The sequence below is a fragment of the Ahaetulla prasina genome, chromosome 11, assembly GCF_028640845.1.
Source record: "Ahaetulla prasina isolate Xishuangbanna chromosome 11, ASM2864084v1, whole genome shotgun sequence".
NCBI lineage: Eukaryota > Metazoa > Chordata > Lepidosauria > Squamata > Colubridae > Ahaetulla > Ahaetulla prasina.
In genome coordinates this window covers 5,397,756-5,416,616 of record NC_080549.1, presented here as the reverse complement: position 1 = coordinate 5,416,616, position 18,861 = coordinate 5,397,756, and the positions used below count along the sequence as shown (strand labels likewise).

At 46.1% G+C, this 18,861-nt stretch overlaps 1 protein-coding gene across 6 annotated transcripts in view; it reads left to right on the top strand.

Annotated features, from left to right (window-relative positions):
• Window positions 1-18,861, top strand: part of NRK (Nik related kinase) — a 106,841-nt gene that overhangs the window by 28,720 nt on the left and 59,260 nt on the right. For 4 of the 6 annotated variants that reach the window (XR_009156676.1, XM_058196549.1, XM_058196551.1 and 1 more), the window contains exons 4-13: window positions 787-912; window positions 3,371-3,481; window positions 4,355-4,445; window positions 5,241-5,371; window positions 8,258-8,312; window positions 11,406-11,484; window positions 12,556-12,731; window positions 13,943-14,015; window positions 16,549-16,756; window positions 18,374-18,535. Coding sequence is in view for 5 of the 6 variants with exons in the window: in XM_058196549.1 (XP_058052532.1) it covers window positions 787-912; window positions 3,371-3,481; window positions 4,355-4,445; window positions 5,241-5,371; window positions 8,258-8,312; window positions 11,406-11,484; window positions 12,556-12,731; window positions 13,943-14,015; window positions 16,549-16,756; window positions 18,374-18,535 (1,212 nt within the window). In the remaining variant the exon portion in view is untranslated. The remainder of the gene's footprint in view (window positions 1-786; window positions 913-3,370; window positions 3,482-4,354; window positions 4,446-5,240; window positions 5,372-8,257; window positions 8,313-11,405; window positions 11,485-12,555; window positions 12,732-13,942; window positions 14,016-16,548; window positions 16,757-18,373; window positions 18,536-18,861) is intronic. The other 2 variants (XM_058196552.1, XM_058196550.1) reach the window with 1 other exon arrangement.

Genomic DNA, 18,861 nt, shown 5'->3' with positions numbered 1-18,861 from the left:
TCAACAGCGTTATGCCCATCAAGCCGTTGTGGGTCAGAGGTCTTTATGTCGCCTAATAAACCAGACTAATATCTGCCCAGGGTTTTTGGTAGCACCAAAATAACAACACACAAAGTCAGGCAGAATAGTGGCCTAGGCTTCCTTGATCTCAAGTCCAGAGAATCCTGGAGAAGCTCCCAAGCAGTGGTGGGTTTCAAATTTTTTTACTACCGGTTCTGTGGGTGTGGCTTGGTGAGCATGGCATGGCTTGGTGGGTGTGGTTTGGTGGGCGTGGCAGGGGCAGGATACTGTAAAATCTCCATTCCCTCCCCACTCCAGGGGAATGAAGGATACTGTAAAATCTCCATTCCCACCCCACTCCAAGGGAAGGTTACTGCAAAATCCCCATTTCCTCCTGATCAGCTGGGACTCGGGAGGCAGAGAATAGATGGGGGCGGGGCCAGTCAGAGGTGGTATTTGCCAGTTCTCCGAACTACTCAAAATTTCCACTACCTATGGTGCAGGAGGCAAAGTGTTGCCTGTCACACACCCCTGGCTACACCCACCATGGCCACACCCACCATGGCCACACCCACCTGGCCAGTCATTAGGGCAGAGAACCGGAGGTTAAATTATTTGAATTCCCACCACTGGAGGTGAGTCATTGGACGACATCTCCTACCGAAAATAAGACCTGGTGCCTTCTTTTTTTGGTGGCAAAAAAAATATAAAACAGGGTCTTATTTTCGGGAAAACACGGGTACAGTCACCTCTCTTTTCATCACCCCGCCTTTTCGTTCATTTTAGGATGAGGAGGAAGAAATCAAATTGGAAATTAATATGCTGAAGAAGTATTCTCACCATCGGAACATCGCGACCTATTACGGTGCTTTTGTCAAGAAAAGTCCAGCAGGTCAGGATGACCAGTTATGGGTGAGTGTCTTCTTCTCTTCCCCCCCCCCCCCGTACTTATACACGCTTTTGGAATTTTAGATAACTCTCGGTTCCCATGGAGCAGGGGTCAGCAACCTGCAGCTCTGGAGCCGCATGTGGCTCTTTCATCCCTCTGCTGCAGCTCCCTGTCGCTCAAAATATGTGTCAATTTGCGACACCTGCCAGCACACAATTTATTGAGCTTTTCGACTCCCGGTAGGCCAACCATGGATAAATCCAAGAAAAGAAAAGTTTCAGAAGAAAACAGAACGTTTAATTCAACTACATAGGTTAGTTTTGTGGCCGCTTAGGAAATAGTCAGGCACCGGAAGGGTTTTGTGGCTCCCGGTGTTTTCTTTTCTTTGGGAAACGGGTCCAAATGGCTCTTTGAGTGTTTAAGGTTGCCGATTCCTGCCATGGAGGAACTAATTGGTTCTTGGAGGGGTTCCTCATCTGACAAAATTGTATTCTTCCCGGGTTTCAGTGAAGGAAGAGAAGTTCTCGGGCGTGTTTAGGAGAAAGATGAGCAAACGGTGGGGTCTGAGCTTGGTTGTTTTCTTGCAGACGTCGCCTCTCTGCTTTCGCCGTTCTATTTTTTAGAAGAAGACACCGAGATAGATGAATCTTTGTTCTGTATTATCTCTTAAAGAGGCCAGATATCTGCCAAAATAGGAGGAGGGGAGAGTTAGGAATGGTCAGGCAGATACTGAAAGAGGGTTGAGAAAAATCTGTGCGAGCAAAGGAGCTTCCACGGACTATTTTGCCTGGAGTCTTCTATCATCCGTGGGTTTAGACGTTGCAAATCAGGCCCAAAATGCAGAACGCCGCATTCTCCGTAGCCTTCTCAGGTCTTCGCTAATCTCAACAATTTTGTGGTTGCGCTGGGAGATGGGCCACCACGAGTGACCATCTGGAAGCTGACGGATAGCCACCCTAAATGGCCGCTTTGCACAGTTGTCCGTGTAATTAGGAATCGAGATTGGAGCAGAGGAATCTAAAGGAAGCCATTGTGTCAATTGTGTTTTTGCCGTAGTTATTGCAGAAGGAGTTGCATTGGGGTGGGGAGTTTACCCAAGTAATTCTCTACGGGGGCATGCTGGGTTTTTAAAGCTAATATTTCAACCGTATGATGAGGGCACTGAACTTCATGAGCCAGTTCCAGTTCCAATTCCAGTTCTTCTTTCCTCCCCTTCTTTCTCCCTCCCTCCCACTCTCTCTCCTTCTCTCTCTCTCTCTCCTTCTCTCTCTCTTTCTCCTTCTCTCTCTTTCCCTCACTCTCTCTTTCTCCTTCTCTCTCTCTTTCTCCTTCACTCTCTTTCTCCTTCTCTCTCTCTCCTCTCTCTTTCACCTTCTCTCTTGCTCCCTCACTCTCTCTCTCCTTCTCTCTTTCTCCTTCACTCTCTTTCTCCTTCTCTCCTTCTCCCTCTCTTCTTCTCATTCTCCTTCTCTCCCTCTCTTTCTCCTTCTCTCTGTCCCTCAGTCTCTCTCCTTCTCTTTCTCCTTCTCTCCCTCTCTCTCTCCTTCTCTCTCTCTTTCTCCAGTCTCTTTCTCCTTCTCTTCCCCTCTTTCTCCTTCACTCTATTTCTCCTTCTCTCCCTCTCTTTCTCCTTCACTCGCTCTCTTTCTCCTTCTCTCTTTCTCCTTCACTCCATTTCTCCTTCTCTCTCTCTCTCTATTCTCTTTCTCCCTCCCTTCCCCCCCTCCTCTCTGATATAGTTGATTTGTACATATGGCAAAAGGGGACTCTGGAAAGAAAGAAAGTAAATGCCAATAAAGGAGACTATTTGTAGCTGAGGGTTGAAAAACAATGGCTCCTTGGTGGTCTGTGAGCTTGGTGGTTTTCTTGCAGATGTTTCATTGCTCAACTAGGTAACGATACCAGTGTTAGAAGGGAGTGGGGGGTTTTGGAGTGAAGAGGAGGAGGGCTCTGGGGTCCTTGGTGCTCTCTGAGCTTAGGGGTGGTTTTTTTGCATTTGCTTTTTCCCGCAAACCAACCAAGTTCAGAGAGCACCAAAGACCCCTCAGAAAGGTTCCCTTTGCACAGATGTGCTAGCTGTTCCTGGCTCTAGGGGGCGGTGCTCATCTCCGTTTCAAAGCCGAAGAGCCAGCGCTGTCCGAAGACGTCTCCGTGGTCATGTGGCCGGCATGACTCAATGCCAAAGGCGCACGGAACGCTGCTCCCTTCCCACCAAAGGTGGTCCCTATTTTTCTACTTGCATTTTTTTTTACGTGCTTTCAAACTGCTAGGTTGGCAGAAGCTGGGACAAGTCACGGGAGCTCACCCCGTTTACGTGGCACGAGGGATTCGAACCGCTGAACTGCCGACCTTTCGATCGACAAGCTCGGCGTCTCTTAGCCACCAAGCCACCGGGTCCCTTCAGAAAGAAGATGTGTGTGTAAACGTTCTGTACCAGCAAACCATCATTTTGTTTTCCATTTTTGTTTCTCCATTCCTCAGTTGGTCATGGAGTATTGTGGGGCCGGATCTGTCACAGATCTGGTGAAGAAAACGAAGGGGAATTGCTTCAAGGAAGACTGGATTGCCTACATCTGCAGAGAGGTGCTTCGAGTAAGTATCCTTGGGTTGAAAATGTTGAATTAAACTCTTCAAGGCTGGCTTGGAAATGACCAACGTGTTGTGACCCAGGACCAAGTAGGTAGTAGGAAACTCAGTCTGTGAAAAAGCAAGCAAACTTTATTCGAACAGCTGAGAATTACTTCCTTCCCAGCGTAGTTCAACTAAATTAAAGCAAATTCCTCTCAACACAAATTCCTCAGTCCTATCGCAAACCTTGGTCCAATTAGGCAAACTGCCAAAGGTTTTTCTTGGCAAATGTTCAGAAGTCACAGATACAAAAATAAATGCAAGACGTAGACGAAGAAGAAGACACAGCTACCAACGTTGTTTTCTGGCAAAGCCCAAATGCAGTTGCTGGTCTTTTAAGCCTTATGGGAGGGGCCAATCATCTCTTGGCCCTATTCCCGAGTTGTCCTTTTTGCTTGAGTTGCTCTTGCCTTCTGGCAGCTCTTCTCATGCATGCACTAGGAACAGGCTCCTCCTGTTCCTCTGCCTCACTACTCTCTGGATGCTCTGGAGCCCGCACCTCACTCCCCGCTGACCCTGGCCCCACCTCAGCCTCATCACTGTCTGACTCCGTTGCCAGCTCCGCAGACTATTTGCGGACCACAACACTACGTACAGGGAATCCTCAACTTACGACTGCGGTTTGATCCCCGCATTTCCATTGCTGATCAAGACAGGGGTTAAGGGACTTTTCCCCCGTTTTACGACCTTTCTCGTCACAGTTGTTAAGTGAATGCCGGCAGATGTTGTGTTAGTAACATGGTTGTTAAGTGAATCTGGATCCCCTGCTGACTTTGCTTTGCCTGAAAAGACGCAGAAATGAGCCAGAAAGCTAAAGCTAGGTTATTTTTCTTCTAGGGTCTGTCCCATTTACATGCTCACCATGTTATCCACCGAGATATCAAAGGGCAGAACGTGCTGTTAACGGAAAACGCTGAGGTGAAATTGGGTACGTAATCTGACGCTTCTGGTTTTCGTGCCGAGTCTTCTTACAGGCTACTCCATGACGAGCAGCCTGGATTGTCTTCAGTGTCACAAGCCTGTTGTGAAAAAGGCTGGAGTACAGGTAGTCCTTGACTTTTGAACACAGTCGGGACCACAATGGTTGTTGCTAATACCAATAGCAACTCAGACTTAGATACCGCGTCACAGGGCCTTGCAGCCCCTCTGTAAGCAGTTTTACAGAGTCAGCATATTGCCCCGCCAGCAATCTGGGTCCTCATTTTACCCACTTCGGAAGGATGGAAGGCCGACTCAAACTTGAGCTCGTGAGGATCGAACTGCTGGCAGTAGGCAGAGTTAGTCTGTAATGCTGCATTCTAATCCCTGGGAGGAAAGGAAGGAAGGAAGGAAGGAGGGAGGGAGGGAGGGAGGAAGGAAAGAAGGAAGGAGGGAGGGAGGGAGGAAGGAAGGAAGGAGGAGGAGGAGGGAGGGAGGAAGGAAGGAAGGAAGGAAGGAAGGAAGGAAGGAAGGAAGGAAGGAAGGAAGGAAAATAGCACTTACAATGATATATTACTTCATGATGCTTTATGTCCCTCTCTAAACCATTTACAGAATCAGCATCTTGCCCCCAACAATCTGGGTCCTCATTTCCTCCTCCTCCTCCTCCTCCTCCTCCTCTCCTTCTCTTTCTCCTTCTCCTTCTCCTTCTTTCTCCTCCTCCTCCTCCTCCTTTTCTTAAGCCACAGTTGTCAAAGTTATTGCTTTGTGATCACCCTCTTTTTTTTTTCACCCCTGTTTGCAGTTGATTTTGGGGTCAGCGCTCAGCTGGATCGTACGATTGGCAGGAGAAACACTTTTATTGGGACACCTTATTGGATGGCGCCTGAAGTCATTGCTTGCGATGAAAACCCAGAATCGACCTATGACTACAGAGTAAGTTTCCCCATTGAGGTCTGTCCACTCCAAGTCAATGGAAAGGAATCATACATTCGCTCCTTATTAGGAGGGGGAAAAAAATAATTCCTCCAATTGAACTTTGCAATGGTATTAATCAGGGTATCCAACCTTGGCAACCTCAAGATATCTTTCTGTCTATCTGTCCATCTATCCATATATCCAAATACCATCTATCCATCTATCCACCTATCATCTATCTATACCTCCATCTATCCCTCCTTTTATTCATCTATTATCTATCCCTCCTTCTATCATCTATCCATCCATCCATCCACCTATCTATCCATCTAAATATCTCTATGCCTCTATCATCTATTTTTGTCCATCTATCCATCCTTCTATGAATTTATCACCTATCCATCTATCTATCCACCTATCATCTATCTCTCCATTCTATCTGCATCTATCTATCTATCTATCTATCTATCTATCTATCTATCTATCTATCTATCTACCTATCTTCTATCTATCTATCTATCTATCTATCTATCTATCTATCTATCTATCTATCTATCTCTCCATCTATCCACCTTTCATCTATCTATACCTCCATCTGTCCCTCCTTTTATTCATCTATTATCTATCCATCCTTCTATCATCTATCCATCCATCCACCTATCTATCCATCTAAATATCTCTATGCCTCTATCATCTATTTTTGTCCATCTATCCATCCTTCTATGAATTTATCACCTATCCATCTATCTATCCACCTATCATCTATCTCTCCATTCTATCTGCATCTTACCCTCTATCTATCTATCTATCTATCTATCTATCTATCTATCTCTCCATCTATCCATCTATCCACCTATCATCTATCTATACCTCCATCTGTCCCTCCTTTTATTCATCTATTATCTATCCATCCTTCTATCATCTATCCATCCATCCACCTATCTATCCATCTAAATATCTCTTTTATTCATCTATTATGTATCTATCCACCTATCATCTATCTATCCATTCTATCCATTCTGTCTGTCCCTCCATCCCTCCATCCCTCCATCCCTCCATCCCTCTATCTATCTATCTATCTATCTATCTATCTATCTATCTATCTATCTATCTATCTATCTATTATCAGGAAAGTGGAAAGAAGCTTAAGTGCTTCTCACTTCCCAAATTCTCTTTTAGACCCAGACAGGCACACATGGCTGAGCATATTTTTATTTCCTCTTTTTTTCTGAAAATGAACCGCTTGGCTTAGCACTGCCTTCAGTCATAAATATTGCCTTTTATTCTCTTTGAAATGCAGCCCACCTGAACTTTCGAGCCAGTATCGTTTCTGTCTCACCTTCTATGCTTCGTCTTGATTTCTGCCCTTTCTTGCTTTCCTTCCTTCCTTCCCTCTTTGATCGATACCAGCTGCACTTCGCTCCGGTTTGAAGCTACTTATCCCTGAAATGGGAGACTAGAGCCAAGGAGGCTTCAAAAGATGATTTCCAAGTCTACACGGGTGCATCCTTTCTCAACCGCTCATTAAAGGAGCCCTGTGCACTTTCAAGGAGAAAGATGGCGCTGTTTTAATGCAGGGGTCACCAACCGTGGCAACTTTAAGCCTGGTGGACTTCAATTGTGGGAGTTTTAAGTCCTCCAGGCTTAAAGTTTTCAAGGTTGGAGACCCCTGCTTTAATGAGTAGCAAAAGGAGGACACGTTCGTGTGAATCCAAGAACCCTTTCGAATTTTCTGCAAAGCGAGCATCATCTTTAAAGTTAAGCATGGTGGTAATAGCAACTATTTCACAGGAAAAAGAGGGACGAAGATACTCAAAAGGTTTTCTTTATCAGTGCTCCTTGATTTGATGCTCGCTGCTGCTTCGGATGAAGGAGGAGTGACACCTGGCTAACGAAGATGTTCCTCCATGTTGGCCACGTCGATTATTAGCTAGGCCAGGGGTCTGCAAACTTGGCTCTTTTAAGACTTGTGGACTTCAACTCCCAGTTCCTCAGCCAGCTTTGCTCTGGGAGTTGAAGTCCACAAGTCTTAAAAGAGCCAAGTTTGCAGACCCCTGAGCTAGGCAATGTTGTGGGTTCTGTAAAGGTGTATCCCAATCTGTGGGAAATGCACTTCTTGAGCAAGTAGATCAAACGTGCGTCAAATCTGTGTCTTTTTTTTCCCCCCCTGTAGCTGTTGCCTGTAACAGATTTGACTCTGTTCACGTGCCATGAATAACCACGATTAACTAAACCAGGATTATCAACCGTGGCAACTTGGAGATGTGTGTGGACTTCAGCTCCCGAAATTCCCTAGCCACCTATGCTGGAAGTTGAAATCCACACAACTTCAAGTAGCCAAGGTTGAGAAACAATGAACTAAATGTAGGCTTCCTTAATCGGGTTCTCTACCCAGAGGTGGGCTTCAAAAATTTTAGCAAGGGGTTCTCTGCCCGGTTGCTGGGTAGGTGTGGCCATGGTGGGCGTGGCCTAGTCAGCCTCCTGCACCATGGCGGGGGGGTTGCCCTCCCCAGGCTCTGGAGGCTTTTCTCGAGCCTCCAAGAGGGTGAAAACAGCCTCCCCAGGCTCTGGAGGCCCTCTGGAGGCCGGAAATGGGCCCATTTCTGGCCTTCCCGAACTTCCGGTAGGCCCGTTTTTCCCCTTCCCTGAGTCTCCGTGTGTGCCCTGCACCTACCTGCATCCAAAACGGGCCACGTGGGGACTCCTGAGTGGGGCGGGGCTGGGTGGGCATGGCCATCCAGGAGTGGGATTTGGGGGTTCTCCGAACTGCACAGAATCTTAGCTAGAGGTTCTCCCGAACCCCCCAGCAGCCCATCCCTATCCCTATCTCCACATGGTACGCAAAGCCCTAAACAAACCTATTTGACTTTTGCTTTTCATTCATCAACAACTTTTGTTTTCCAGAGTGACTTGTGGTCTTTGGGTATCACCGCGATTGAAATGGCTGAAGGAGCTCCCCGTGAGTTGATGGCATCTTATTCTTTGTTGCTTGTGGGAGGTGTCATCCAGCAGGCTGGTTTTGACCCCGTGACCAATTGATTTTTCAACAGTATCACAAATTTCACGCTTGGGAGTGGTGGGGTGTCCTAGAGGTGTAGCTCTCGCCTCACAATCAGGAGGCTGTGAGTTCGATCCTAGGTAGAGGCGGGAATTTCTCTCTCTGGGCACCATGAGAATCTATCTGCTGGGGAAAAAACTCTGCATTGGCAGCAGGAAGGGCATCCGGCCAGTAAATATTCTACTAGCTCCATTCAGTTGCCCAGACTCCGCTCCGCAAGGGATTATGGGGTCGTTAAATGATGATAATGATGATCACAATTTCATTTTTTGATTTTGGTCATCACATTATAAAAAAAGCTGGGGAGACTCTGGAAAGAATGCAGAGAAGAGCAACAAAGATGATTAGGGGCCAACCCAATGAATTATTTTTTTAAAAAAAATCTCTGGACAAGCCAAGTTTGATTTAACAAGTTTGTGCAAATGAAGAAACTTTTTACTTATCCAAACTCAAATCATGTTATAACTTAGGACTCTAGAAAGAGTGCAGAGAAGAGCAACAAAGATGATTAGGGGGCCTGGACGCTAAAACATATGAAGAACAGTTGCAAGAACTGGGCATGGCTAGTCTAGTGAAGAAAAAGGACTGGGGTGACATGAGAGCGATGTTCCAATATTTGAGGCAGAGGTGGGTTTCAGCAGCTTCCGACCAGTTCTGGAGAACTGGTAGAGGACATTTTGAGTAGTTTGGAGAAGCGGTAGTACAAATTCTGACTGGCCTCGTCACCCATCTATTCTCTGCCTCCCAAGTCCCAGCTGATCGGGAGGAAATGGGGATTTTGCAGTATCCTTCCCCTGCCACGCCCACCAAGCCACTCCCGCAGAACTGGTAGTAAAAATATTTGAAACCCACCACTGATTTGAGGGGTTGTTACACAGAGAAGGGGGTCATTCTATTCACCAAATCACCTGAGGGCAGGAAAAGAAGCAACGAACGGAAACCAATCAAGGAGAAAAGCAACTTAGAACTCAGGGGAAATTTTCTGACCGTGAGAACAACCAATCAGTGACGTAACTGGCCTTCAGAAGTTTTGAATCGTCTAACACTTCAGGTTTTTAAGAAGCGATTGGACAAAACTTTGTCTAGAATGGTATAGGGCCTCCTGCTTGAGCAGGGGTTTCGACTAGATGACCTCCAAGGTCCCTTCCAACTCTTTATTATTCTGTATTTTCTTTGCATCAAAGGATGCCTCCTCCGACGGCTAACTCTGCTGTCGTTAAAAGGGAGGAAAACTGGAACCGCTACTCGGTGTGTGTCCAATTCTCACACCCTTTTGAAGTCATTGTGTGGCTTTTCCACCACAAAAATCTTCTGACCCCCCCCCCCACCCTCCCCACCTCCCACGCCGGGTCGCAGCTGCAAGAATTGTGGTTTTCTGTGTCAGACAACAGAAGCTGGTATGGAAATAACGCGGCGTTAGCAGCTGGCAATTAGCAAGGCCTTTGTCTTACTAGAAGAAATAAGTGCAAGAAGGATCGAGAAAGACGCTTCTCGCATTTCAGAATCGTCTTTCTTGTGGTTGGCAGAGCAAGCGAAGGACCTTCCTAGATAGATTGGCTGAGTTGGAATGAGGAGTTGTGGTATCAGCCCATTGCAAAGCTGAGTTTGGCTCTCACACTCCTTGTCATCCAAGGCCAGCTGAGACTTGCAGCTGGATGAGTCATGTGTTGTCTGCCCAATGAAAGGAATACTGTATGCATGGGGAGAGGAACCTTCTGAAGATGTTCATTGGCGGAGGAACAACCAATGACATCTCTTTACCTCTTAAACACCAGCATCTGTTCTGACCCAGCCTTAGCAGAAACAAGACTCCTTGTCCCCAAAACCCCCTCTTCCTTTATCTCCTATGAATTAAAGGCATTCACACACCGAAAAGTCCAGGCGATAATCCTTCAAAGAGTTAACTGCAGTAACAGACCTTATAAGCTCCTTGAGATAATTGCCAGGCCGGGAAGTAAATTAAGTTCTGGCAAGCAGTCTCTGAGGCACGAAACACGATGAGGAAAATCTTCAGAAATCCGAACGGTTGTCTCCTACAACCACCAATCCCCTTTCCTTCTATTGATTCCCCAACCAGGGAGGGGCCATTCAGCGTCCATGTATGCTTTGTTTCCCGAGTCGACTCTTTGTCCTTCAATGTTCTCCTCTCCTAATAGCTCTCCGCATACGTGCACCTGGAACAGGCCCCAGCTGTTCTTCCTCCCCACTTATCTCAGTTTCCGACGGCTGGGAAATATCGGACGGCCCTGGCTCTATCTCTGTGTCCGACGCAGAGCATCCATCAGAGCCTTTCCTCAGATTCCAGAACTGGGCCAAGTTCCTCCCCAACCTCCTCCTCATCTGAGTCTGCCGCCAACTCCGCTGGCAGCTGGTGGGCCACAACAGCATCTCCCATGGGGTTCCAGCAGTGAGGATCAAAGCTGGTTTGGGTGGATGAGCATAAGGGAAGGGGAAGAAACAGGTTTTTAGCCTTTAACCCTGGGATGGATTACAAGTTGTTTTCTGGAAGCCAATGGGTGGCCATAAGAGGGTTTAGAATATGGGATGACAAGAAGATCTGCATTGTGTAGACAAGGGGGGCTTGTCTGAACTGCCTGGTGTGGATGTAACCTTCAAAGGTGCTCACTTCGTGCAGGAGATTTCTGTGCACACAAGAAGATCATCACAAAAACTGTTTGGAACTAGGGTGTTGTCAGCCTTGTCGACTTGGAGACTTGTGGACTTCAACTCCCAGCATTCTCCAGCCAGCATGGGGAATTCTGGGAGTTGAAGTCCACAAGTCTTCAAGTGGACAAAGTCGGACATCTCCCCCCACCCCCCAGTTCAGATGAAGCTTCCAGACTGCTTTCTAGTATCGCTCACTATGCAGGATTAGAGAACTTACTGTAAGCAACAGTGATGGGCAGTGGGGATGTAAACCCGGCTCAAAGTATTATTATTATTTTAATATATTTTTTTGTGTGTGTTTGTGTGGATGTTTGTTTTTTATTGCAGCGTTGTGTGACATGCATCCGATGAGAGCCCTCTTCCTGATTCCGCGGAACCCTTCTCCGAAACTGAAGTCTAGGAAATGGTAACGCACCGGTTTCAATTACAAGGAATGTGTAGTTGTCTCTTGATAGGGTGGAAGGTCTTTATGGATCCCCAAAGGTTGCCTCGCCATCATGTCCTTCAGTCTGAAGTCCAGGTGCTCTCTTGAGTGCAGTTGGGTTTGCTTGTTTTTTGCAAACGTTTCATCACCCAGCTAGGGAACATCATCAGTGTTAGAAGCAGTGGTGGGATTCAAATAATTTAACAACCGGTTCTCTGCCCCAATGACCGGGTGGGTGGACATGGCCATGGTGGGTGTGGCCAGGGGGTGTGATAGGCAGGACTTGTCCTCCTGCATCCCCCTGGGAGCAAAAATAGGCCACAGGGGGCACACCACCACCCTCTGCCCCATTTTGGGCCTAGTAAGCCTCCCTGCAGCCTCCTGGGAGCAAAAACGGGCTGCGGGATGAATCCTAGAAGGGGCAGGGTGGGGAGGTGCCAGCCAGCAATGTAACAATCGGTTCCACCCAAGTGGTGCGAACCGGTTGAATCCCACCACTGGTTAGAAGGGAGTGGAGTTTGCTCTCTGTTTATATACCGTGTTTCCCCAAAAATAAGACCCTGTCTTACATTTTTTGAACCCTGAAATAAGCGCTTGACCTTATTGCCGTGCACTCAAAAGCCCGATTGGGCTTATTATCAGGGGAATGTCTTATTTCGGGGGAAACAGGGTAGCTATATATATGACACACTTGCCCTTTCAGTGTTGGTGGAAGTAATGTTTTCCGCTGATGGTGTTCCCTAGTTGGGTAATGAAACATCTGCAAGAAAACAACCAAGCTCAGAAAGCAGCAAGGACCCCACAAACTAATAGAAATATCCCTCCAAATAGGAAGAAAGTCAAAGTAAGCAAGCCATGGTTAGTTTACTCATCCATAAGACTGATTCTGGCTAGTTTAACAAGACACCATAAAAGCAAAACCTTGGTTTAGTAGGGCATGGGAAACCAAATATTTTGCTGGTGTTTTAGAAGAAAGAAAGGAGGACCAAAACTTCTCCAAGAAGTTAAATTTTTGGTTTCATTTTCCCCTGATTTCTTTTCTTTTTCCTTTAGGTCAAAAAAGTTTCTCAACTTTGTCGACAATTGCTTGGTCAAAAATTACACGCACCGCCCTGTGACGGAGACTCTGCTCAAACATTCCTTCATCAGGGACATGCAAAATGAACGCCAAGTACGCATCTTGCTAAAAGATCATCTAGACAGGACCAGGAAGAAAAAGGGAGAAAAAGGTGATTTCTACATTCCTGTCACTGTTGACTTTAAAGAGTTGTTTGCATGGAAGGGCAAAGCCTGAAAATGTGTGTAAGTTTGTACCTCAAGTAATGATGAAGGAAAGCATGTCGTAGATTGAGAGGAAAGGAAGGCTCAAAGAAGTTGACCATGGCCAAACTCTACCTCTTTGTTGCCTGCTAGTGATGGATATAAAAAGGGGGTGAAATTTTGAACGTAGGGACTCAGTTGAAATGACTTTTTCGTCTCTTTTTGCCATACATGGTTAATCTTTGTGTGGACTCAACTCCCAAGATGCACAGCTGGCATGCTTCAAGATGAGTTGGTTTCTATTCCCAGAATTCCCCAAATAGAAACCTTTAAGATGTGATAGATAGATGATAGATAGATGATAGATGGATGGATGGATGGATGGATAGATAGATAGATAGATAGATAGATAGATAGATAGATAGATAGATAGATAGATAGATAGATAGATATGGATAAATGAGACAGAGGGAGAGAGAGATGGAAGATAGATGGATGATAGATATAGATGATAGATTTAGATTAGAGAGAGAGAGAGATGGATAGATGAGAGAGAGAGAGATGGAAGACAGATGGATGATAAATATAGTGGATAGATTTAGAGAGAGAGAGATAGAGAGAGAGAGATGGAAGACAGATGGATGATAAATATAGTGGATAGATTTAGAGAGAGAGATAGATGATAGATAGATAGATGATAGATAGATAGATAGATAGATAGATAGATAGATAGATAGATAGATAGATAGATAGATAGATAGATATAGATGGATAGATTAGAGAGAGAGAGGGAGAGAGATGGATAGATGAGAGAGAGAGATGGAAGACAGATGGATAATAGATATAGAGGATAGATTTAGAGGATAGATTAGATAGATAGATAGATAGATAGATAGATAGATAGATAGATAGATAGATAGATAGATAGATAGATGATAGATAGATAGATAGATAGATAGATAGATAGATAGATAGATGATAGAGAAATAGATAGAAATAGAGACAGACAGACAGACAGCAATGTGATAGCTCAATTCCTTTCCTCCATGTGCCCTTCCCCTCTCCTTTCATAAACACACACACACACACACACATATGGAACAGATTTTCTGTTCCATGCCTGGAACAATAATGCTTCTTTTGTATAACTTTGCCTCCCATCCTTTTCTTTTTTTTTTAGATGAAACAGAATACGAGTACAGTGGAAGTGAGGAAGAAGGGGACGAGTTGAACGAAGACGAAGGAGAACCAAGGTCTGATTTTGGATTGGCAGGTCAAATCGGAAGAGTTCCGGGATGGTCTCCTTAAGGGCCCAACATCTCCCCATTCTGTGGACGTCCACACAGGTCTTAAAGTTGCCCAAGTTGGACAACCCCAGTTATAGAGGCCACGAGGCAGGTGTCTTCTAAGTCAGCGGTCACCAACTGGTGGTCCGTGGACCACTGGTGATCCGCAAGAAACTTTTGGTGGTCCACAGAAAAATTATTTGCATTTTTTATATTTCACTAAATACTATTTATCTTTTTTAAAAATTCATATTAGTGGTCCTCGGGATTTAAAATTAAGAATTTGGTGGTCCCTGAGTTCCAAAAGGTTGGTGACTCTGTTTTAAGTTAAGCCTGTGACCTTCACAGTCATTAGAAGATACTTTCTCAGGTTGAAATCTGGGGTGGGGCTGCTGGGGGTTCGCAGGGGTTCGGGAGAACCTCTAGCTATGATTCCGTGCAGTTTGGAGAACCCCCACATTCCACTCCTGGCTGGCCCCGCCTCGCCCACCCCATCCATCCCCTCCCAGGAGTCCCCACGCGACCCATTTTGGATGCAGGTAAGTGCAGGGCGCGCACGGAGGCTCAGGGAGGGTGAAAAATGGGCCTACTGGAAGTTTGGGAAGGCTGGAAATGGGCCCATATTCAGCCTTCAGAGGGCCTCCAGAGCCTGGGGAGGCCGTTTTTGCCATCCCGGAGGCTCAAGAAAAGCCTCCAGAGCCCGGGGAGGGCAAAAACACCCACCCCACTGTGATGCAGGAGGCTGACTAGGCCACGCCCACCATGGCCACGCCCACCCAGCAACCAGGCGGAGAACCCCTTCCTAAAATTTTTGAAGCCCGCCCCCGGTTGAAATCCACGTCCGTTTTATCCTAAGAGGAGTGACGGTTTCCTGTAGGATCCGATTTGCAAAACAAAACAAAAACTCCACTGAAGGTGACGGGAAAAACAATCTGGGTAGATCAGAGAAACCCTGGCCGCCAATTGTGTTCTTGCAAGAAAAGGTGGGAAAATAAATATTGCAGGCCGCCGTCTGCGTGGGTTGGATATGAACAGGAAGGAACCAGTCGGCTAATAAGGAGCCACGAATTCCAAACGCCGTTCGTCTTCCTTTCTTTTCTTTTCTGTTTTTTTTAAACGAAGCAAAATAAAAATTGTGCATGGCCCCTTTCTCCAACCACGGAGTTTTTGTTTTTGTTTTTGTTGTTTTTTTAGGAAATTCAGCTTTAGAAGGGATGTTTTATTTTCTCCCTAGGGCTTTTATGTCCTCTCCTCCACCCCCCCAAGCCCCCCTCCCCTCAACCACCCAGAACCTCAGCAGATGGGTTTCCATACAAATTCAAAAAAAAACATATAGCTGAATCCTTCTTTTGTTCCTCTTCCAGTGTTTTGCTGTTGAATGCAAAGTGTGAACAGATGCTAAAATTGGTTTGGGGAAGGCAGCGGTGAAGTGAGGTCTCTAGCGAACGAGATAATCAGCTTTAGCTGGGATTCAGAAAAGTTGCTAGAACAGAGGCTGGGCTGGGAGCTGAACCAGAAAGGTTCTTCAGAGGGGTTTTTTCTTTTCTTTTCTGTTTTTTTTAAACGAAGCAAAATAAAAATTGTGCATGGCCCCTTTCTCCAACCACGGAGTTTTTGTTTTTGTTTTTGTTGTTTTTTTAGGAAATTCAGCTTTAGAAGGGACGCTTTATTTTCTCCCTAGGGCTTTTATGTCCTCTCCTCCACCCCCCCAAGCCCCCCTCCCCTCAACCACCCAGAACCTCAGCAGATGGGTTTCCATACAAATTCAAAAAAAAAAAATATAGCTGAATCCTTCTTTTGTTCCTCTTCCAGTGTTTTGCTGTTGAATGCAAAGTGTGAACAGATGCTAAAATTGGTTTGGGGAAGGCAGCGGTGAAGTGAGGTCTCTAGCGAACGAGATAATCAGCTTTAGCTGGGATTCAGAAAAGTTGCTAGAACAGAGGCTGGGCTGGGAGCTGAACCAGAAAGGTTCTTCAGAGGGGTTTTTTCTTTTTCTTTTTTGGCATGTTCTCATGCTGCGAGTTTTTTGGTTTTTTGTTTTGGTTTGCTGGGCTATCTTAATACTAAAATTAGTCAAACATATTGTCCTTTCTCTCTCTCTCTCTCTCTCTCTCTCTCTCTCTCTCTCTCTCTCTCTTTCTTTTCTTCTTTCCTTCTTTCTTTTTCCCTTCCTTCCTATTTTCTTTCTGTCTTTTTCTTTCTGTCTCTCCTCTTTCTTATCTTTTCTCTCTCTCTCTGTCTTTCTTTTACTCTTTCTTTTTCAAACCCTCTCCTTTTATTCTCCTTTCTCTCCCCCTCTCTTTTCCTGTATCTCTCTCACACACTCTCTCTCTCTCTCCTTCTCTCCCTCTTTTCACTTTCTCTCTCTCCTCTCTCTCATTGTCTCCTTCTTTTCTCTTCCTGTGTGTGTCTCTCTCTCTCTTTCTTTCCTTCTCTCTCTCTCTCTCTCTCTCTCTCTCTCTCTCTCATCTTGCACCCATGTGTGTTTTTTCAAATGAAGCTCCATTGTGAATCTCCCGGGGGAATCCACCCTGCGCCGAGAGTTCCTCCGACTTCAGCAGGAGAACAAATCCCGTTCGGATCCCCCCTGCTTGCAGCCCCTGCAACACCAGCAACAGAAACACCAGGAAAACTACAAAAGGCAGCTTTTGGAAGAGAGGCAGAAGCGCATCGTGGAGCAAAAACTGCAGAGGAAGAAGCTGGAAGATGTAGGAACACAGTCTGGTTTTTTTGGGGCGGGGAGAAGGGTGCTGTGATCAGGTTCCATTATATTTGGCTGGCCTCATCCTGTCGCTTTGCAGGTTTTCTTTTTATAGAATAGAGATAGGACAGGACAGGACATGACAACAGAACAGGATGACAGGACAAGATGGACAGGACAGGACAGGACGGACAGGATGACAGGACAGGACAGGACAGGACGGACAGGATGACAGGACAGGACAGGACAGGACGGACAGGATGACAGGACAAGACGGACAAGACAGAACAAGATGGACAGGACAGGATGGACAAGGCAGGACAGGACGGACAGGATGACAGGACAGGACAACAGGACAGGACAGGACGGACAGGACGACAGGACAGGACAGGACAACAGGACAGGATGACAGGATAGGACAGGAGAGAGATAAAGTAGAGTAGAATATAGATACATTCAATATAGAATATAGAATATAGAATACAGGAGGGACCTTAGAGGTCTTCTACTCTAACCCCCTGCTCAAGCAGGAGATTTATACCATTCCAGACAAGTGACTCTCCAAACTCTACTTAAAAACTTCCAGTGTTGGAGCCTTCACAACTTCTGGAGGCAGGTCGTTCCACTGATTAATTGTTTTAACTGTCAGGAAATTTCTCCTTAGTTCTAGGTCGCTTCTCTCCTTGATGAGTTTCCATCCCTTGTTCCTTGTCCTGCCTTCAGATGCTTTGGAGAATAGCTTGACCCCGTCTTTTTAGTGGTAGCCCCTCAGATACTGGAACACTGCTATCATGTCACCCCTGGTCCTTCTTTTCGCTAGACTAGCCTTACCCAATTCCTGTAACCCTTCTTTATAAGTCTTAGTCTCCAGGCTCCTAATCAAGAGCGCATGAGCTTGCTACCTCTGCCATGTAGAGTCTTTTCAGTCAAGATTTTGGAGAGAAAAGGAGGGGAGGGAGAGAGGGAGGGAGAGGGAAAGGGAAATAGGGAGAGGGAGGGACAGAGGGAAAGGAAAAGGGGGGAGGGGAGGGGAGGGGGAGGGAGGGAGAGAGAGAGGGAGGTAGGGGGACGGGGAAGGAGGTAGGGAGAGGGGAAGGGAGGGAGGGAGCAAGAAGGGGGTGGGAGGGAGAGGGAGGGAGGGAGGGAAGAAGAGAGAGGGAGGGAGAGAGAGAGAGAGAGAAATAAATATATATTTATATATCGAGCTATTTAGTTCTCATCAGCTAGCCATACCCTTCCAACAAGAACGAATAAGGGCATGGCTAATGATGAGAGCTAAATCACTCGAAATAGATCTATACTAGTCTCTCTTTATTTCTTCATCAGCAAAATATAAATTTGGTATAAAATGGTTTGTCGTGAATTCTGCCCTGCACAATTCCATAGCCATTTATTTGTCAGTTGAATGATAGCCAAATGCAGTAAGAAGTGGACGGGGGCGTGGGGGGAAGAAACACATTTCTCGGGGTGGTTGACGGTTCCCACCGTGGTTAGAATCCGAGGGAGAGTCTGAACGACGTTGCACGACGCAACCTCCGAGCGAATCATTTACTCCTTGTATGAGACGCCCCCGAATAAAGATGAAATGGAATGAAAGCCATGTCATTTCTTGGCCTGTGTTCAGCATCAGAAAAAGGAAGAGCTTCGGAAACATCTGGACCCCGAAAGGAGATACCCAGAGAGCAAGAGGGCCCCAGGCCATGTGCAGAAGGATAAAAGCAACCGAGAGAAGCCGGAGGAGTTGTGGTGCAAAGGGGATGTGGTCCAACACGCAGGAATGCAACAGGTGTGGTTGTGGTTGGACAGAGAAGACATCTTTGGGGTATTTTATTTTTTTAATCCGATCAGAATAGAGCTGGAAGGGACCTTGGAGGTCTTCTAGTCCAACCCTCTGCTCCAGAAGGAGAATCTATGCCATTTCAGAAAAGTGACTGTCCAGTCTCTTCTTAGAAGCCTCCAGTGATGAAACACCTACAACTTCTGGTGGCAAGCTGTTCCACTGGTTAATTGTCCTCACTGTATGAAGTTCCTCCTTATTTTCAGGTTGAAACTCTCCTTGGTCAGTGTCTATCCATTATTCCTTATCTGGCCTTCATGTATCTTGGAAAATAG